This window comes from Rhagoletis zephyria, unplaced genomic scaffold (assembly GCF_001687245.7).
Source record: "Rhagoletis zephyria isolate East Lansing unplaced genomic scaffold, Rhagoletis_zephyria_1.1 Rzeph_scaffold_06221, whole genome shotgun sequence".
Taxonomy (NCBI): domain Eukaryota; kingdom Metazoa; phylum Arthropoda; class Insecta; order Diptera; family Tephritidae; genus Rhagoletis; species Rhagoletis zephyria.
The window spans coordinates 1266-24163 of NW_016163304.1; the positions used below are offsets into that span (position 1 = coordinate 1266).

Here is a 22898-nt window from a genome sequence, read left to right on the forward strand (position 1 = left end):
AATTTGAAATGGCGTGCTATAGATATGACCGATACTGCATGTACTTGTGTTCAACATTTGGCATTGCGCTTTCACAGTTGTGACAATTTCCAAACTTTGGTTGACTTCCAAAACGTCAATTGCATTGCATAGTAGAAAGTTTAATGTTCCATAACGCCAAACTATAATTGTTTGACAATGTATACTTTTCCGAAACGCATCCGAAAAGTTATCGAAATGTATCGCTATATAAATCAGCGCATCAAAAACCATGTTGATGCTTTTTTTTGGTTTTATGTACCATTTGGGTTTTAAAAATGGAAACTACCAAAATGGTGATCATTGTTTTACTAAATATTCAAAATATGCAATGCATATGTTGCAATGTTTCGCAACTCTGCAAACCCGAACAGTTTAAATACCGCAGTAGTACAGTATCCAAACATTGTATTGGTACGTTTTGGAAGTCAGCCTTTCTTTCAATGTCAAAAGGTTTCTTTTGTTCGAGGCTTTGTTGCACCTACCATCAAACAACTTAAAATTGCCTTATTGAACGCCAAATCTTTTCGGATTTCTTCAAGATCTAGCAGTATGTATATATGTATGTATGTATGTTTCAAGGCGTATTCATACGAGGTGATAGCAGACGTATAAACCCATTCGCCTTATTTCACGCATTTGTACAATCCCTTTTTCCGCGAAAATGTATGAAATATTGCCAAATATGCAAAAATAAGCAGGCAAGTTGAAAATATGCAAAATTCCAACCAAATTTCCAGATATATGCAAAATAAGCTTTTTAAGCCTTGGCTTGGATTTGCCAGACTTGTCCATTATTATAAAACACCACACCACATTGTGTGAACACTGGGGTAAAGTAAGCGAGTGCGGTTTTTGTTATATTCAGTTAATCTAACTAATTTTTGTAAATTATAATTCCATAAGGTTTAAGTCTTGCCATAACCCGCATTCCCTGAGCTGTGGATAATTTTGTTCTAATTCCCTCGCGCGCTCTTCTTCTGTTAAGCAGATTTTTTTCTAACTTAGTTAATGAGACTTATTCTTAAGCTGGCGCGAAATGGTGTTTTTAATGATGATTCCTTTAATTTAAGCAGAAGGAACCCATTCATTGATTTATGGGAAAAATAAGAAGTTTTTGGCATCTTTAATTTAACTTTTAATTTTTAATTTCGAAAATGTCGGGTTTTCTACGAATTTGTTTAATATTCTTTTTTAACCAGTCACTTCCAACGCGAATAAAACAAATAAATTTAAAAACCAGTACCATGAAATGTAAATGGGATAATGGTAAATCTCTTGTCTAACGATCTGCATTGAAACCTTTTTATAATATTCCAACAATTGCTGTACAGGAATCTATAAGAAACATTACAAGTAGGAAGAAATAATCAAAGTTTTACCAAAAAAAAATCGGTAAAAAAAAATCGCGTTAAACAAATTAAATTGTGCAACAGAAATACATTCTAAAACTGGCAGATAAAATTATCTTTGAAACTCTTTTTTTTTTTAATAACCTACAGCTTGTTTCTGTGCACATCAAATAATTTATATGAAAATTTTAACATAATGGTACAATTAAATTATCTTGTTTTAAACTAATGCATATTTATAAAACTGTTAATATCCTTTGGAAAAAACATCAACTATCTATTATTGGTTTTCCATTTAGCTAGTTGAAGTTGAAATATTGCACATACAATTCTTTGTCAGAGGTATAGGAATAAACGAAAATATACTAAAATCTAATTTCGATTTCGCCACTCTATGGCCACGGGGTCCATTGGACCTTAGACAATAATAACCTACTGACGCTACACTGAAATTAATGAATTATAGTTTATTTCCAGTAAGCCTTAACTGCAGTTTACGTCAATTGGAAAAAGGAGATTACAAGAGGGTCATTTCTGACTTTAAGTACAAGCAATCGAAAGCAAAAAGTAAGAAATCAACTTTGCTGATCACTGAATGTTAAAGTTATTTGCACTTACCTGAGCTCTTAACTGTAGTTAAATTCTTGGTGGAAATGTGCTATTAGACTGTAGTAATAACAAGTGAAGTCACAAACTCGATTTTAAATAGTTTCTGTACAAAATATACAGCCGCAAAGTTGATCGGGGTCCACTGGACCGGCACCATTACGGGTTAAATTAATATTTCGTTAAAATGTATTTCTTCTTCAATTTAGTGAGTTAGTTTTTATAATATCTTCTACCTCGTGCTAGTAAAACTGCTACATATATATGAAAAATTATGGCGATACTGAACTGGATAACCCACGGAAACACGACTATTATTTTCACTAGTTACACCCGATTTACATGATCCAAGTACTTGAAAGTAATTCTTACCTATTTTCTTTTGTGTTTTCTATTTGCTTTTACACGCTTCAATTTTGTTGAATTCAAATTTTTGGTTCTTTAAATGGGAAACAACGAAAATGTCAAAAGGAAAGCAAGAAAGTTGAAACGACTTGACGGTACAGACGCATGTGTACTCGTCCCTTTTTTCTCACCCCCTCTCTTCCATATGCGAGCAGAATTGAATTAAATACTTGAAAAAGCAGTCTTATCTATTTCTAGCGAAATTATGTATTGTAAATCTTAATCTAATCGTTATCTAACAGCAATTACAAATAACAGCGATCTCCACAAGTTCCATTCTAACTGAATCCGATCGAGTTGGCGACATCAAGCCTTTCATCTTTCAAAAAAATAATTCAAAAGCGTTCTTCAGGCATTCCAGCCTTAACTGCCTAGCCATCTAGAAGCTGAAAGCTAAGGCTATGCTGTAAACTCCCAACAAAACTATTCTTTCCAGCTGAATTCATCGACATACAAGCATACAAATAAGCAATAAACTCACCTCCTCCAACCGCAGTAGCTGTGCTGTCCAAAATTGGCATAATCTGTATTTTATTCTCTACTGCACCACCTCCATTGTGATTTGGTAACATTTTTGTGCCATCAACTTGCGATATTTGTATATTACCAATTTGGCTAGGAACCTGCGGTGCACCTGACATCGTCGTAGTCAATGTAGGCGCAGTTGATGCTGACGGCAGTGTCGCCGCCGTAATGTGACTTGCGGCTGAAGCGCTCTGCAGCTGATTTTGAGCCGGTGGTGTTGTCGAAGTCCTACCCGCTATACCGGCGGTTGGCGTTGGCGTGGCTGGTGTAATTGTGGCTGTTAAAGAGGGCATCACCGAAACGCTGTTGGTGGTAGTTGTAGTTGTAGTAATTGAGGTTGGTGCCGCGCTGCTTGTTGTAATGGCAGGCGAACTTGAAGTAGTTACGTTATCCTGCTTTTTGCCATTGCGACGCACTGCTGGTTTACGTCGTGGTTTCACTGCTGCTGTTGTGGTTGTGGTTGTCGTTGTTGTGATTGCAGGTGTGGGAATGGATATTGTCGGATTACTGCTGGAGGTGGATATTTGCAGCGAGGCGCCACTAGTCGCTATATTAAAGAGCGGAGGCTGCAATTGTGGTTGTTGAACAGTGTGTAGTTGCGAATTATTCCCGGCTGACATACTGAAGCTCATTGTTGACGATACAGTCTTATTGTTGGATTGTTGTTGTTGCGCAGCGGCAGCTGCCGCCGCTGCTGCTGCAGCTTGCTGCGCTAGATGCTGTTGCGCTTGCTGTTGTATTTCCTCAGCAGTTGGCAAGCGCGGTATAGAGATCGTGTACGGTGCGGAAGCGGGGTCATTTTGGTCAATTTTGATATAGATATTGTGAGGCTCAGTCGTATCGTTGGCGCCGTTGCTGGACGTTGCCGCAGTGTTCAACGCTGCCGCCGCAGGTATTGTTACGGTGAAAGGCAATGAATCGGCGCCATTTTGACTCGGTATCGAGATCATTATATCGTTAGCGTTTGGTGGTGCCGGAGCAGTTGTAGAAGTAATTGATGGCGTTGGCGCTGACTGTAAGGGCTGTGGCGGCGGTTGTGGTGCTGCAGAAACTGTGTTAGGCGCGCTTTCATCATGCGTGGACATTGCATCCATGTAATCTTCATCGTCGTCATCATCCTCCATGATACCACAAAGCTTCATAACGTTGCCGAGATCAAGTTTTGGTCGCGCTTGATCCTGCTGTTGTTGAGATGAATTCGCTTGGCCCTGTCCGCTATTGCCATGGTTAGTGGTGAAAGTCAATTTCACATTTTGCGGCGAGGATTGTGAGAATTGGAGCTGTGGGATAACATTCGTGCTATTGCATATACCGGCGGGTGTATTGAATTTGTTGTTTACTGAATTAGAACCTGTTGACGATACAGCATTTGCGACATTTTTGGCTTGCGACGTAGGCGACGGTGAAGGCGCTGTTGTCGTTATTGCAGGTGACTGCACTGCAGGCGCGGCTGCTGCTGCTGCCGCCGCCGCCGCTGCTGCTGTGGTGCTGGCAGTGGGCTGTTTTTTCTTCCGCGGCTTTGCCTTCTTTTTTGGTTCATTTTGCGGCTGTAAGACCTGCTGCTGTAGTTGCTGTTGTTGTTGTTGCTGCTGCTGCTGCTGTTGAATTTGCATTGTGGAATTTGTAGGCCCATTGTTAGCAATGCTAGCGCTCATTAAGGGTGCTGCTTGGTGCCCATTTGTTAGTTGTTGATTCATTGTTACAGTGGCCCCGTTGGCACTCTGTAACAATGTAGGTGTAGGCTGACGCATTGGCTCCGATGCCTGTGACGTGTGTGTTAAGCTGGGCAGTGTTGTGTGTTGCGCATTATACATATCCATACCGGCATTGGAACTTGTGGACGGTGGTGGTGGAGTTTGGAAAGTCGCGCCCGCAGCTGCTGCCGCCGCCGCCAATTGTTGAATATTCGCGCCGCTCAACTGATTCAAGTTGATGAGTGAACCGCCGCCAGCTGCAGCATTGTTCAAACTTTGCTGGAACTGCGCCGGTAACTGTGACAATATTGTTGTGGTGGCAGGCGATGATCCATTAGGCATTTGAATTTGTGTAATGCTACCACCGTTTGCTGCTGCGGCTGCCAATTGTAGATTCTGTAATTGTGCGGCCATACTTGGCCCCAGCAAGTGGCTGGTGTTGATGGTCGCCGTTGTGGTGAACGGCTGGTGAGATCGTTGGGGATTTGTTGCCGAAAGTGCTGCATGTAAGCCAGTCAGCTGAGTTATGGCCTGATTTTGGGCATTCGTTTTAATCGTTTGTATATGATTTGCAGTCTGTTGTATGAGGTTGGCCTGTGAGGACACTATGAAGGTGGGAGTGGCGGCGGCCAATTGCATCGTTGCACCATTTGTACCCAGAATACGCAGCAACTGCTGTGGTTGTTGCTGTTGCAGCTGCGCTTGCGGTCGCGCATTTTGAATAACCAGGGAAGGTGTGGCCGTCAGCTGCGGTGTTGGCGGTCGTAGTATAAGCTGTACACCTTGCGGTGTATTTTGCTGTACCAGCACTGGCATTTGATTGAGCAACAATGGTTGTTGTGTAAGGCTGGCTGTGGCACCTGTTGGCAAAAGAATTTGCTGTTGCTGTGCGCCGCCACCTGAGGTGGGCGAAGCCGAAACACTGATCTGTGCCTGTTGCGGTTGCGGTGACTGCGAGATCTGTGGCATTTGAGCCATGTTGTTGGGATTGCTGTGCAAAGTGGCGGTCGTCGCATTGCCACCAACGACCTTACCCTTTTGCTGTTGGTGTTGCTGCGATTGTTGCTGTTGACTGGCATCGTTACAAGACTGTTGCTGTGGCTTTGGCAGTATTTGTTGCGGCGGTTTAGTTGACTTTGTTACCGTATTCGTTATTGTACTGTTAAAACTACTGTACGACGTTGGCGCCAGATGTGCTTGAACTGTTGCGGTGCTGCCTATCAATCGTTGCTGCAAAGAATGCTGCTGCCCAGCCGGCGCCGCAACAATTTGTCCCTGTGGCCCCTGGATGATTTGAAAGACCTGCTGCGTGTGCTGCGGTTGATTCCCTTGGTGCGGCGCACTGCCTGTAATCGTGAATTGTTGCTGCAACATTTGCATTGGTTGTGGTGTTGACGGTTTAATTGCGGCGGCGGTAATTGTATTGCTAGGACTCGGTATTGGACTGTCAGCTATCAGCGGACTATTGCTATGATAGTGTTGGAACTGTTGCTGTTGCTGATGACTCAACGACGTCGACGTCGGTAGAACTGATGCGGCGGCTTTTTTCGCTTGACCTTTTGGGCAACCAGCCACATTTGCTGACGCAAACGAACTCGACGTATTAATCGCTGCTGCATGTGGTTGCCCATAGCCGCCGGCTACAGTATTCGAGATCGAGGGCGCAGTGTGACAAGTTGGTGTTACAGCACTGCTGAATATTTGGTGATGCTGCTGAGTAAGTTGATTCTGTTGATGCTGCTGCTGAGTGTTGCGCTTATTGCCCTTCTGCAAGAAACAATATGTAAAACGATCACGATTAGTGTATTCTGGAAAATGTGTTGTGAGGATCATTTTAAATGATTTTTTATAGATAACAGAAATTAAGGTAAATGTGCATACATACAAATGTAATAAAATAGTGAAAATAGCAATTCAATTTACCACAGTTCACATGGATCTTACAATAAATAAATAAATATTTAAAGTCCCGCCGATATTACGTTTGCAAACATAAAAAAATTTCACAAATACCGGTTTCTTACAGTTTTGTCGTAAACGGTGTTTTCATAAAACGTAGTTTTTGGAATTCCTAAACAAGGTGAACAACGACTGGTTAAGCGCTTAACCAGAATTGAATCAGAAGTTGGTAAAAACAAAAACATTTTCACAACGTCCGCTTGGCGCTCATCTTTCGATTAAGCACTTTTCTTTTTTGAAAAAAGTATAAGTACACTTTTGGAAAAGAGTGAGTAAATGGTAAGTCTAGAAAGACGCAATGACCGGGAGATATCTTGATAAACTAATTAAAAGAAACTTCGCCGGAAAGTGTTATGACAAAAAAGGTTTTTATTTTTTTTAAAGTGGAATAACCCTCATATGAACATTGTAGGTAAATTTTAAAGTTTTGAAATATCACAGCTAAACGGCCGGACACGGAAACTTTATTTGGCGCTCCAGATTGCGTAACCGTTTTTATACAAGCCGTATCACGTCAACATTTTTAGACATTTAGTGGAGAAGCTTCGAGCTTTCGTCGTTTATAGCACTATAGGGACGATGAAAATACAATAAAAAAACCACGGCGACGTAAACTTTATTTTAGTTCGTGGAGTGGGGATCTGTATACCTGTCTCTAATACATATGTTACATGTTACATACAGTCAGTCAATAAAGTTTAAGTACAGGGAATTTTTTACAATACGGGCAATTTTATTTTTCTATATTTTTTTTTTTTTTATAAAAATACGGTTAATTTTACAACAAAAAACCCAAAAATCAGCTAGGACTTACCATCGATTTTTAGCAATTTTTTGTGTTGATTTTGTCGCTCATTTTCTCCATATAAAAGATTGTTTGATAGTTTTTTTATATGGGAAAAATGTGCGACACCTACAACAAAACATTTTCCCAAAAATAAATGATAAGTCCTAGATTCCTCATACTTGCCCTTTATTATACTAAAATTGAATGGGTTAAAAAATTGCATACTCAACTTTTTTCTAGAGAGCGTAAATAAAAAGTGCAATATTTGAATGAAATTTTGCAGAATTTTCTTTAATTTTGAACAAGGTTTGGAACTTTGGTTTTTGGGGGTTTTGTTGTAAAATTAACCATATTTTTTATTAAAAATTAGCGAAAAATAAAATATTTAAAAAATAGTAGCCCGTACCTTTAGTTATTGACTTACTGTATATAGTATGTCTGTACCTTTAGTGAAATATGCTTGACACAAAGTTAATATTTAAATTTTGACTGAAATTCCTGTGCAGTTCAAAACCAAAATGATGGCGAAAGTTAATTTATTAATAATTTTATATGTAGAAACTTTATTTCAGATACCCTTCAAGCTATTTGGATTCACTGATAGCATATTCATAGATTTATCAAAAAAAAATCTGACTACGAAGGATTCAGTAAAAGTCACTAAAAGCTAGCATTGTAAACAAAGCTAAGCTGTTGCATAGTTGTGTGTCAAAGAAGGGGGCAATTTTTTAAGAAAAAAAAAAACAGATTCTGGTGATTAAGCGTATACCAACGGGAGAGGGTGTTAGCTGAGTGGGCTTGAGCTGACATATGTAGAGGTGTGTGGTGCCGTGGGGGGAGCCTCCACATGCCGGACATTCATTGTGGATCTCAGGTTGTGGAAACAGGGCTATCAAAGGTAACCACAAAATTTTGGGGTTGTTCACCATCGGAATTGGTGTGCCATCGACATGAATGTCTAGTTCAAACCTGACCTCCTTTGTCCAGGTGGTGAAGACTATCACCGTTGATTTCGCTGGGAAGAAGGTTAGGCTCCTTGCTGTGAAGAAGCGTGAAAGTTTACTTTTGTGCAGAGCTCATCAATTCCATTCCCAGACACCGATATCGAACAGTCGTCAGCGTATGAGATTAGAGAAATTAAATTCCCTCCTGTGGCAGAGGGAACTTCGAGATATTGAAGTTAAACAGTAGGGGTAGAGGAAACCAGCCTTGGGAAACCCCTTGTTTAATACTTCTAGGTCTTGAGATTTGATCTTAGAAGATTACTGACGACTGCTAACCATTCAAATAATTCCTCGACCACCGTCCTAGTAGCGTGGAACGACAAACGGTGTCAAACGCCTTTGACAGATTCAACGCTATTAGGACTGTTCTCTGACAGAGGCGGTTGCGGTTAAGGCCACCAGTTATTCGAGTGTTTACGGGGTTAAGTGCTGTTGTTGTGCTTTGCATTGTGACACGGGTTATATATTTATATCTTAAATATTTCAAGCTCAACATCGCCTGGCCGTTATAAGTTAAAAATTATAATACTAGTGGCGGATGCTAATCAATCTGGTAAGAGCCATTGCCTTTTAACAAAATTTCGTTAAATATTTATTACTTGTAAATATTTTCTAAGCATTTTAAAGGTATTTGTTTCGTTACATGTTTTTACATAGATTATAGTTCTTATGAGAGGTTTGGAAATATTTCAGTGTACATCCCTGTAGTGTTTTACTCTAGACTAGAAAGTGAACGCACTTAGTTAAATTATGCCGTAAAAGCGGCAAGTTCACACAATTTCAGGAGTAAAGGACATTTTATCTTTGCAGTAGATAACACTCGATCAAAAAAAATTTCCGCCCCGTATGTAATTACATATATAATTCCCATGTAGAAAAATTGTTAGTACGACGTTTTGTAGCCCATTAAATTTTATAATAATAAAGTGCAAGTTTCAAGTTACTGAAAAATCGCGTTGATATTTGGCCATTTTTTTGTCGACAGTGTCACACAGTTTTTTTTTATTAAGGTACGCTCGACAATTTTTTATGTATGGAAGACGCTATTAGCACAAAAAAAAAAAACATTCCAAAAATCAACGCAATTTTTCAGTAACTTGAAACTTGCATTTTATTACACTACAATTTAATAGACTACAAACCAGGGTACTCACAATTTTGTTACGAAATCGGATTAGAAAATTGCAAATCTGTATGCGAATTTATTGAATTTTCCTGAGTGTTGCACAAAGTTTAGAAATAAACGACGGGTTTTTATTTGTTATCCTCTTCTCGATTAGATGTATCTTAGATCAGAAAATATATCTGCCCGCCTAAATCCGCTAAATCTATCGTTGCGGCGCAATTCAACAATGTTCAGTTTTTTGGATTGCAACTATAAATATTACGTGCCGACTCATAAAGACAGTTATCTCTTCGATCTGGCTCTGAAGTCCGTTGCTGTTTAGTTGTAGAAGTTTCGTATGCCTTAGAAGGTTGCTCGCGATGTGCGGAGTGAGAGAAGTGTGGAGTGTTGCGCTTACCACAGTGTTTGTTGCTTGCCAGTTGGTGGATGGCTACAATACTTGCGTTGTATGTCTGCGGCTGTGTTGCTCTGCAACAGGGGGCGCAATAATCTGCGGAAGTGGCACCACCATAAGTTATATTTGACTGATGCCACATTCCGGTATGCTCTGTTTTGATACACGGAGCAAACTTTGTGGGCAACCCAGAGCTTCTGGTTAGACTCAAACGCGAATTGAAGCGGGTGGTAAAGTGGTGGGGGACGGGTGCGTGCGGAGTTTGACTGTTGCTGTGGTGACCTAGTGGCCTTGGACGCGGGCGTTGTCGTATGGCTTGATCTACAGGGGACCACAAAGCTTGTGGTCCACTCCCTATGAGACCTAAGGCCTGAATAGTTCTAAGGGTGACTGCATACCGATGGCTGAGTGGAAGATCGACCTATATCGGCAGCCAGTTCGAAAACGCTCTATCTCAAAAAACTTTTCACAGAATGCCCTATTTCAGAATTCGTTTCAAAAACGCCCTATCTCAGACTGCCGATTCAAAAACGCCCTATATCAGCATATTTTCAATACATTTTGAAGTGAGATAGGGCGTTTTTGAACCGAATTTTGAGATAGGGTGTTTTTCAATTAAATTCTAAAATAGGGCGCTCTTGAAAGGTTTTTTGAGATAGAGCGTTTTCGAACTGGCTGCCGAGGTAGGTCGATCTTCCACTCAGCCATCGATACGCTACATGTATGTATTACATCTAACCGAAGTAGAGTTGCGGAGCTAACCGGCTGAAAGATATTGGTCAATGGACGACATCACTGATCTACAACTTCGTCAATCTATTTTCATGAGAACACTTATCGCTTAAGAGAATAAAATTATAGTTTAAAAAACTAAAACTTCGCTATTATAATATCCATTCGTACTGTCATCAGAGGGTCAGTTCCCGTTCTGCGTTATCGTAAAGTGAAAAGTATAAAATTAACACCGAAATAAATGCGGTGTAAATGTGTTATTTTTATCACTTCACGATAACGCAGAACGGGAATTGACCCTCAGGTATGTAACTTGAGAATAGAAGTCTCTGCACCTTTTAGGCCCATCAATATTACATAGTTACATCCCGAGCTAATAAAAGGGAGATAAAAATACAAGAAGTTGGTGAGGCCTTCTGATATTTAATTTGCTTATGTGAATAATTGTAAACTGTGTGTATTTATATTTGTGTCTAATTTGTCGGCACTATATTGCTATTTTACCTAAATGCAAAAGACCCATTTAAGCAATTTGATTTGGAGTAAATCTCTGAGATTAAAGGATATCCTAGTCATTAGATTAGCAGACACATTTGGTCCTTTTGTTTGTTTAGTATTAATTAATTTTTGATAAAAGTTTAGCATACTCTATGTGTAAATCCAATTTTAAAATTTTATACAAATTTAAAAAACATGTCAACGAACAGGGAATTTTGCATTTATAATGATAATATGCAATTAATTTTTGTATTTACAATTTGAACTTCGTTTACTAATACTTTTGGCTTACCTTATTTAATTGTATATTATTAGATCCAACAAGTGTTGTGTTGAATTCATTGCCGGCTGTAGGCGTTGTTGTTGCTATCGCCGCACCGCCAACACCGGCTGTCACACCGATAACACTGGTCGCTGCCGCTGGTGACTGCGATGGACTTGGCTGGAATACAACAGTACCGGCGTTGGGACTGCCATTAGTGAATTGATGTAACGATTGTCTTCGTCCCGGTGTGGTAGCTTTACGTTCCTTCAAGTAAAAAATTTATAAAAAATTAATAGCAGAACGCTTCTATTTTATGTAAAGCACTATGTTTGTATTTTAATGTTTTTTTTTTTGATACTCAAGGAATATCATTTGCAGTTATGTACCTGATCGTGTGTGGCGTTTGTGATTGTATTACCCGCTACGAGTAGAACATCCTGCGGAAATGGTGACAATGAAGGTGACGGTTGCAAACGCGGACTAGCTGATATTGATGGCGACGGACTGGGCGTTAAAAACGGACCCGGAGGAGACAATATTCCTGGAAAAAGGTACGGGAAAATTAAAGGTTATAAAGTTTGATTTAATCTACATAATAAAATTAAATGTATAAGACATTCTGCTTAAATATAATTTACGATCAAGATAATCGACATATTGTACATTTTTAAAATTACAATAAAAGCTTTATGTGAATGTTGTCATTTTTAGATATGCATAAAGTACCCACAATAATACTTTTTTGTCAAGATTGAAAGGAAGTATATTGCAGAAAATAGGAAAAAAACAGCTTTTCGAAAAAGATAAAAAAGTAAAGAGGGAAATTACTCTATATGGGATATGGCACTGGAAGATTTCATTTTCAACCCTGATCACACGAGATATTGCGCCACCGGAATTGCTCCTTGTGGTTTTTTCTCTATCCAGATAAAAGAAATGATTTAGAACTGTAGCACGGTTGGATCGAAACTTGAGGGCAGAGTCAATTGGGGACGTAAGCATAAGTAAATTCTGTTAGTCAAGCTGGGTTGCGCAGGGCATATCTGAAATTCTTCCCAATTGCGTCATCTTAGTTCCATACTACAGCGAAATCGCGAGAAACTGTATGGCAGACCACCTGGCAAGAAAAGGTATTCTTGAAACGATATCACCGGAGACCGGAACGACCCATATCTAGTATATCTGGCCATAAACTAAAACTATTTGGGGCATTTTAATGCTGTTGCAGCAACAACAAGCGAAATCTAACCGAACCTGTATTGTCCAGTCATTTGTATTAGAAACACTTTTTTTGTAATAAAATCTAATTACTAATTGATAAAACTTAATTTTCGCTTTATTAACAATTTTGCGTAGGTAAGGTAAGGCATTCTTGAAAATCGATATTTTTCGATCGGATTTTTTTATGGGTCCCCAAAAGCCTTATAAAATGCAATGGAGTACCCATAAAAATCGTTATGTCTCCTCAAGGGAAACCGAGTTTTTCGACCGAAAATATCGATTTTCAAGGATTATAAACCATTTTTACGAAATTTTTTCCATATAAAATACATACATATATACATAAGTGCATAAATACATGGAAAACTTTGAGCGCTTAAAGCGCTTTCGAAATAAAAAAAAGGATATATTTTTCGATATAGAACAAACCTTAGGGATGAGAGCATTAAAATTCGGACTTAGCTTTTTTCCACAGCAAAGTGGGGTCTCGGAAAATGCGAAAGCGTACGATTGCGTTAGAAAAGGATATACATACTTATTCTTAGACTTTGGGAGCCGTGAGCCCTTACAAGATCCACTTTAGAGACTAGCGATTATTATGGCCATCGTTTAATGAGCGGACCATAAAAGCTTCTAACGGGAATACGGGGCTATTGCCGAAGTGGGCTGTCAGGTTTGTAGACACGTAAAGCGATTACTGTAGAAGATGTATATACAAGGAAAAGATAGAAGAAGTACTGTTTGCGCGATTATCTTTTTCAAAATTCAATTCAACAAGAAATCAATTTCGAAATAAATTGTGTTAATGTTATAATACAAAGACAACAAAAAAAGGTATGTACATACATCTGAACATTTCGAGGGCAATATGTCAACTATTTCCATTTATAAACCAAAAACTCCTTTGTATAATGCGTAGTAATGAACTTCCACGAAAAATACTCAACTGAAACTGACAACCGTGAATAATCGACAGTAAATGCTATTCCCTTTGCGCTTGCCATTATCCTAAGCGACGGTTCTCCTCATTGTGTTGTGGTAAATCTTCAATCGAACGAAACCCAAAAAAAAAAGACCACAAAAAAACAAGTGTGTACATACAAACTTATTTGTAGGCATCTGCGCACAATAGCCAACAGCAGTTTATGTAAATAATCCAATTATGCAAAAAGGGAGAATCGAAGACACCACTGAAAAATATAGACATACTAAAGAAATTTCAAATGTAACTTGCAAACAAAAATAAAATATAAAGGATTAGTAAAAGAAAATAGAAAAATCTACCATATCTGGCAAAATAATACAAAAACTAACCATCCCTGCCTTTGCAATCGACTGAGAATACTATACTACGTCTTTATGTTTGTCTAAAAGTAGCAGTAGGAAGATTGGCATGCCAAGAACTGAGCTATAATGTGGCTCTAGTGGTATACATATGAAAATGCTTGTTCCATACACAGCTCCCCGCTTATAAAATATAAACGCATTGTTTTGCATCGACGCATTGTCACAAAAACGGCTCGCAACTTGCACGGCAGTGCGGGAAAAGCTGAATTGGTGCGATCAATAATGAAGAGGGCAGACTGCAAATGGTGCTGTAGTTGTTGGTGTCCACTTTCGGTGGTGGCATAAACTTACAGGCACTACATACTTATAGCTGTCAGTATGAACGTTGTTATTTCCATACGCCACCCCAAAACTTGCGCAACAATTTTATCATCCTTCACGCTTATGGCTCTCACAGCAGCCATCTATTCTTCCACAGCCGAACGGGCTGCGTAAACTTATAAAATTTGAAATATCAAAAGACGTAGCAGCCAGTCAGTCAGTCGCATGCAAAACATCATTTTAGCTTGTGTCGTTGATTTAGTTGATATACTCTGACGGCAACGAAGAAGCAAATATGCAGCATCATGTATCGAAAGTAAAATTCAGCAATATGCGAGTGGGTGTATACGTTTGCACCTACAAGCCGGTCTGCTTCATTTTGCTTTGCTCCTGCTTTTGAGTGCATTGTTTCCTTAGCCTTTTGCCCGTAAGGTTTAGCTAATAGGTTGCTCCACCAATGTCTCTAGCCCGGCATATTTACTACCTACTTCGATGCTATTCAATTTTGTAGGGTAGCAGCGTTTGTCACGTTGTTATAACAGCAGTGGAGTGGAATCCACTGCAACTACCAACAAAGCAGCCAACACCACCAACGCCGCCGCCACAGCCATCAGTGTCCTCGCCAGCAGCCACCGAGTGCTACCAACTAACTATGCATGATGGTTGTTATAGCATCAATAACAGCATCTGCGTCAGTATCAACATTTTGCTTGCGACGCTTGCATTGGCAGCCAAACAGACAGCCGGTTGAAGCAAGTCGGCAGTCAAGCTCTCTAACGCACCTATGTGTAGGTAGATATGTATGTACGTAAGGTTCACATTTTCTGATGTTTTCTCTTTGTGTTGCTGTGGAAGAATGGCAGGATGATAGGCCACTCGGATTGCGCTGGGATCATCGTCTTCACCGTCGTAGTTGTAACTTGTCGATTTGCACGAACTCTATTGGAGTTTTGGTGAGCGCGTTTTATGTATTTCTGCTGATGTTGTTGCTACTATATGCTTGGAGGCTGTGGCCGCCGTGCGAATGCGTTAAAAAGGATACAGCTAAAAGTGCCGTTTGTATCTTAGCCTCTGCGTAATAGGGTGGTCCTTAAATGTATGAAGCGCATTTTTACATCAGCTTTCCTAAACCTCAGCCTAGAGATAGGTGAGGGGTACCGCGACCCACGGCATTGATTTCAAAATGGCCGGGATGGGCGGTATTGGGAAGGTCTTTAAAAATGTTGCGGGCGAAACGGAACCAAAATCCTTTCCCGACATTCTCGATAAAACGCGCAACCGACGCAAATTCAGAAAACTTTCCTTAATTATTTGTATGAAATACGCACTTTTTTATGTTTTATTGAGACGAAATCGAACGGCAAAGCAAAAAAAAAATCGACGACAGATCTTTCATTCGGCCCTATTCTGAATATGGCCATCGTCCATAAAAGTGACGATACAGCCATGTTACTGATACGCTGACGATCGTCGACGATGAGGATATTCAGCATAGGGCCGATTATCTTTGTTATTACTGAAAAATTAATTTGAAAGATATGTGAATTTTTCTTACTGATAGATTTCGAAACCCACGGTACAACTTGGAAAAACGTCAGGATGAGGTACATCTCTACCTCAACTCCTACGTCGATGCTACTATAGTCGAAGATATCACATATAAATTTTTAGTACAGATCTGAGGCGGTTAAAGCATGTGGCAAACGGACATCTCCTCATCAGACTTATTTTTCTAGACTTTAGCAAGGATAGAGCCCGCATCATCAATGTGCAAAGTCAGAGGTGTTAACCACTGAACTTTGCACACACCACCCCTTAAACTCTTGTTGCTAATTTATTTCCCTTTTTCATTTAATACCCAAAATGGATAGTACACTAAGGAAAGAGTTTAGCTACGCCAACTAAATATGTGATTTGGTTAAAGTTACATCATTTGCTCAAAGTTACCAAATGATGTGTTGAGAGAAATATATTTGGATGGTTTTTTTCTGAGTGTACCCGATTGGAGTCGGTTAAGACGTGTCGCACAGGGGGCAAAGTTCAGATTCCTCTATAGAGACTCAAAAAGTTAAAACTATTTTTTTTTTCATCTAATATCCGAAATCGATACTATATACCATAGTCGAAGATATAACGTGTAAAATTTGGTCCCGATTTGAGATTGGAGTCGGTTAAGACGTGTCGCACAGAGGAAAAAGTTCAAATTCGTCTATAGAGACTCGAAAAATTTAAAATATTTTTTTCATTTAATACCCAAAATCGATACTACCATTGGCGAAGATATAACGTATAAATTTTGGTCACGATTGGAGTCGGTTAAGTAATTTTCATAGCGTAATTGGAACATTGACCCCTGTGCGACACGCCTTAACCGGCTCCAAACGGGACGAAAATTTATAAGTGATATCTTCGACAATAGTAGCATCGACGTAGGGGTTGCGGTCTAGGAAATCGGATGTAAAAATTTCCTTCCTACATTTAAGGACCACCCTAATCTACATACATTGCATGCATACATATATGCATATGTTTCTGCATATATCGAGCACAAGCAAGAGGATGAATTGTGGCAAAAATAATCATTGCAGAATAAAGGAAATCAACAAAAACAAAAATAAATAAATGAGAAATAAACGTTGAGTGCGCATAAAAACAATACACGAATATAAAGTAGCAGATGAAAGCAACACAAGTAACAATTTGAAGCAGAAAAAACATTAATCCTAAAACAAAATACAGGAGTACCACAACAGCCCTTCTTTCTATTTGTATTTTGATATGTTGCTAAATTGTGGATAAAAAGGGCAATAACAAGAACAGCGCGTGTAACAAACCAACCATCCAACCAACCAACAAAACAGGAAAATCAACACCCGAATACTTTATACTGAAGCGAAAATCAATAAAAGTGTAAGCATGAGCGCAGATACAAGAATACATATATCAGCAAGCAATATACATACACAAAGAGTAGGCAAGTGTGTGCTGTGCCTAGGCATATTCTCTAAAATAACGTGGGACTAAAAGCCTGGGCTCGAATGGTAACATTCGTTCACGGATCGAAAACCATACGAAAGAAAATAACGTGATACTGTCAGTCGTATAAGCTGAATGGCGGTAAAGAGTACGTTCACGTGTGTCATAATCAAAATGAAACAGATTTGGACGTGGCAGTAAGTAACGTTAATTTTCGGATGTTGAATTATAAGCAACACCCATTGAAGAGAAGTTTCAAGAGAGAGCCGTAAGTTAAGTTATGTTCCAAAATCTTTTGACATAATTCTTGAGGCAGAAGCAATTCTTGGAAATAAACAATTTCATAAATACTGTATCGGACCTTTGGCAAATATAAAATACGTACAAGTCGGTACCAAACACCCTGCCAGAAAATTCAGCAATATTAAAGGAATTGTATATGTCTTAGATTTCACTTTTAGAATTGGAATGACAATCAGGCTGGTTCTGCGATAAAAGCCGATTTTCCACTTGGCTTTTTCCTTGACTGTGGAGGTATTTGTATTCCTCTACTAGTACCAGCGGACACCGCATTGAATACTTAAGGTACTGTAGCGTCTTTCGTCAATTCGTACCACACGGTCAAGTCAGCGTAGTCGTTGTACTTTACAGGTCATATCGTTTCTTTGTCGGCAACATTCGCCGTTGCAGACGCACAGTACCTAAGTTATTTGAGACATTTAAAGGAAGGAAAACCGAAACATGGAAGTTGGTAAAAAAAAGTTAATCGCACATTTTTCGGCCTTTATCAATCAGTAGTTGTATCCGTCTCATTTTCTGACGGGAAGGCGGTCTTGGGTATACTCTTCGTTACATGTAATTTGCTCTCCTTTAGATTTGAATCACAAGGGGGATTTCGCTTTTTTCATATCGATGGCCTATCTCGGCAGCCAGTTCGAAATCGTCCTACCTCAGAAAACTTTTCAATAACGCCCTACTTCAGAATTTGATTGAAAACTCCCTATTTCAGAATTTTATTGAAAAGTTTTCTGAGGTAGGACGTTTTCGAACTGGCTGCCGAGATAGGCCATCGATATGAGAAAAGCGAAATCCCCCTTGTGATTCAAATCTAAAGGAGAGCAAATTACATGTAACGAAGAGTCTTGAAAAGTTTTCTGAGATAGGGCGTTTTCGAACTGGCCGCCGAGATACAGTATTGCCCAAATCTATAGCAGCCGCAGTTCAAAGTGATATTGTTTCCCACTTATGTTTAATTATTAATTTTTAAGAATTTTCAATTAAAATACAGATCCTTCTCTAACAAAACCTAGTTTTTTTGAGTACGCAGTTTTATAGCCCATTCAATTTTAGTCCAACAATGTGCAAGTTCCAAGGGGCTAAAAATTACCGTTCCGTGTCCACAGAACCTATAACAGGTTGGATAAGAGACTTATAACAAAGTGTGATTATTGTACGTCCAGAGAAGACTTTACACCGTAGAAAATAGAAATTATTGGCAACTGTGATTAAAAGCCAATATTAACTATTTTATGGGCTGGTTACTAAAGTCCCCAACTTTTTCTAAATTTAAACTGTCAACAGTTACGTGAGTGACAAGCTGCGATTGCACCGCACAGCGTTGCAACTCCAAAATATGGAGTCCATAATAGCTGTTGACAAAAATTCTAAACGTATTCCAATTCCGCCGCGACTTAGTATTCGCTCTAGTTTTAATTGCATACAAATTGAGCCATAATCCCTAAACAAACCTATGAAGTTTATTCAGTTAGAAGAACAAAGTCTATTCATTGAGAAAATTAAAAGTCATTAAAATGATAAATATAAAAAATGAAAACAAATCGTATGCAAAATTAACGTTGAACAAATACATGGTGGGCTAAATAAGACCTACCATCCATAGTTTGCCTAGCAGTGAACGCAGTCATTCTCCATCTTGTTGGAACCACAAATTCTGATGCTGCTCAGCCATTGGGCGCAAAATGTTGCCAATCATTGTTCTGCAAGAAACCCCAGAAATCGTTTCTAGCGTTTCAACCTCATTCTCATCATAATAGAAAATAAAGAAGTTATACGTGTTAAACATTGGTAGGTCTTATTTGGCTCACCCTATACAAAAAAAAAAAAAAATTGATTTCAATATGCGGATATGATTATGCAGCTACTATTGCTCGACTAAACTCAATTCCTACCCATGCATGGGGCAATGCCCCAAAATAGTAATGATAAATCAAGTTACTGTATGATTTAAAATTTTTTTAACTTTTTTTGTTTATTTTTATGTTTGTTTATTTTTATTTTTATGTATCGAAATTGCAGCGAGCAATTGTTTCACCAAAAACGTTCTATATATTGTAAGATGTAAATTAATTGGATTGCAAATTCCTCAAAATAGAAGAAATATTAATACTAAAATTAAAGAGAAAATTCTGTGGAAGTAACACAGAATAAATTTTTGGTGCATAAGGACGAGTACGTATTGAAAATGTCCTAGTTTCATGAGTATATTGATTGCTTTGTGTGTTTCGATTTTTGTTTTGCTTTTGCCGCAAGGTGTTATTAATGGAAACACTGATTGCCATTTATTATTGGTATGTACAAAATGTAACGTTCCGACAAAAAATCCACAGCGCCATAATACTTTTTTTGTTGGTGCCCATTAAACTGATTATGCCATTAATGGGCCTATCACACTTGGATAAGCAAAACTGTGTTGATTTTTTTAAGTAGATCTTTCAAACAAAATATTAATATCTCACTTTGGATAACTTATTGCTCTTTACTTATTTTATACGATTATGCATTGTGTGTCTAGTATGTAAGGTCATGAATGACAAAATAAATAGAAATTTTAAATTGAATTTTTCTTTCAAAGGCTGAAATATGCACTTTCTGCGGCCAAAGTCCAATTTTCTGCTTTTTCTTTCAAAATTTTTAATAGGCGGAATAAATACTCTTAATAGGAAAAACAATTATAAATTTATGACCGCAAGGTAACCCTGATCCCCAACATAAAGTTTGTGGTTTTGGTTTTAGGTTGTGGTAGAATTTTATTATATTGAACTGCAGTGCAACGCGGATGTGTTTTAAGTATATAAACAGCTTGAAGTGCGATCATAATGGTATCTACTATTGTACTGTAGTAATCGTGGAAGTCGGTAATTCGACCAAAAGATAGAACATCCCTGACTTGGTAGTTCAGATTTTTTTGTTTTCCAATAAAAAACATTTTCCTCTATTTTAGAAGGACTGGGCGGGTGGTCTTGGACACCCGGTATAGGGGCGGTGGATGTGGTCCAATGGTGTGTGTGTGGGCCGATTTCGCTGATTTTTAATACAACATCTTTTAGGGTTCTAAGAAGTAGAAAGTGCTTATTTCAGCCATAGTGCATTGGCTGAAATTCAGCAAAATACCATGAATCAAAAATCAGGACTATACGCATATAAAGTAGGCTTAATGATCAAGATTTTATGATAACCTCTACAAATGAGCTCCACACATTGCCCATATCAGTGGATTAAGTACCACACCTGTCAGACATACTCACTGGAAAAAAGCTTTCAAAGCGCCACTCTCACATTACTACAGATTAAATGTACATGCAAACAACAATATTTAGATACCGCAGTATATCAGGCATTAATCATTTATTTTACAAGTACTAATACACTCATAAAAAATTTAAGTATCTAAACGATCAGAGTGAGTAGCCCTTGAAAGGTTATTAACTTTTTCACGTTGACGCGCCATTAAACAGATGTTTTCAAACAAATATTAAAAATTTAATAAAACCACCGAATACTTATATATGCACATTAGGGTGGTCCAAAAACAGTACAGTCGGAATCGTAATGCTCCCACTCCCTAGAATTGTTGTAAATCGAAAAAATATACCCGTATTTTTTTATTTTTAAATCAAAAAATATTTAGGGGTCGCTCAAAGCGCTCCATGTATTTTTATATGGGGAAAACCACTTTTCGTAGAAATGGTATGGAATTCTTGAAAATAAATAATTTTTCGATCGGATCTCTTCAGGAGACTTTCAATAATAATATCCAATTGTTTATTTAACCATTTTTTAATACTAACGATTTTTTATTGGTCCCCTCATTGCATTTTTCGGGGTTTTTGTGGGTTTATGGCGGACTTATAAATTGTAGTTGTGATGAAAAAATGGTTAAATAAACAAATGGGTAATATTATTGGGAATCTCCTGCAGATAAAAAGAGTTTCCGATAGAAAAATATGGATTTTTAAGAATTTTATACCATTTCTACGATAAGTTGTTTTTTTTCCCTATATAAAATGCATGAAAAACTTTGGGCGCTTTGAGCGACCTCCAAATATTTTTTGATAAAAAAAAATGGAATAATTTTTTCGGTACAGAACAATCCTAGGGGGTGAGAGCATACAAATTCCGACTTTACTTTTTCACATGCATTTTTGGACCACCCTGATGTGTATACATATATTTAAAAACAACCAATAAAATTAGAATGCAGGCGTTTGTGATAACACCCAGAAGAATATGCTTGTATCCTCGTTTAATGTGCAAAACCACGTAACTGACATTTGTCCCAAAAATGAGATTTGCTCATCGAAAGCTGTTTGGCATCACGCCATATCCATTCATAGCAAAATATCGATATTTAGATGGTGGTAGAGATAATTACGGATAAAAGAGAAAAGGCAACCTCACAGACGAGACCCTGCATAATCTTTATATGTATGTACATACGCGGTTTTTTACCTTAAGCAGCAATGTACAGTCATAAGTAGGTACATACACAACACAAAAACCAAAAATGAATAACAAAGTAAAAATAAATATCGGCTAAAAATAAAATGAAAAGAAAAGCGAAAATACAATTAAGAATTTATTTATTTTTATTTATTCAATGCACTAACTTATTTGCATAAAACACGCACGCAAGTTTATCGTTCGTCTGCTTTGTGAAAAGAAGAGTATACACATACATATGTATGTATGTATGTACATAAATAAATAGTACACAAAACAAGCAAGTGAGTGGAAAAAGTTTGTCCGCCGCCGCCTTCACTACAGCCCCAGAAGACTTGGGACCGAAAGCGTGTTTCGTGATTTGCTGTAATTAAGTGAAAACAAAAAAAGTGTTACACAAGTGCTGTGGCGAATAAAAAAATAACAATAAAATTAACCATCAGCCATTAGAAATAAAACTAAAAGTAGGATCGAACATCGAAAAAATAACAAATCACTTAAGAGGCAAATCACTTTTATAGGTAAATGTAAATAAGCTAAAATTTTAATGACCCTAAATTACGGCTAAAATAACATTGAAACAAATGACCAGAGTCATCAGTGAATACTAACAGAAAACGAATGAACAAATCAAAAAGCGATTCAGATGAGTAATTTGTACAAATGTTTCGCGACGTGCCTTGATATACAGTTGTCCACAAAATAATAGGAGTGGGATATTTTAACCTGTTTTGGATATTTGTCTTTAGTTTATTTAATGTCTCGTATTTTTTTGTAAAAGCCTAGCTGGTAATACAACAAACACCATATAAATTTACATTTTCAAGTTTGTACAAAAATTATAAAAATTCTGCAAATTTTCACCAAAATTTCAAACTATTTAACCAGAATCTTTAGAAAATATGTTGGTATGCAGTTTTGTAGCCCATTCAATTCTAGTCTGAAGAAGTGCAAGTTTCAAGCTGCTAAAAAATTCCGTTGATTTTTG

At 38.1% G+C, this 22898-nt stretch overlaps 1 protein-coding gene across 1 annotated transcript in view; it reads right to left on the reverse strand.

Annotated features, from left to right (window-relative positions):
- Positions 1-2835: 2835 nt before the first annotated feature.
- LOC108372975 (mucin-5AC-like) overlaps positions 2836-22898 on the reverse strand; it is a gene marked incomplete at both ends in the record, with an annotated part of 27687 nt that continues 7624 nt past the window's right edge. Inside the window, 3 exons of the mRNA XM_017628810.1 lie at positions 2836-6367; positions 11393-11629; positions 11752-11907. Of these exons, the coding sequence (XP_017484299.1) occupies positions 2836-6367; positions 11393-11629; positions 11752-11907 (3925 nt within the window). The remainder of the gene's footprint in view (positions 6368-11392; positions 11630-11751; positions 11908-22898) is intronic.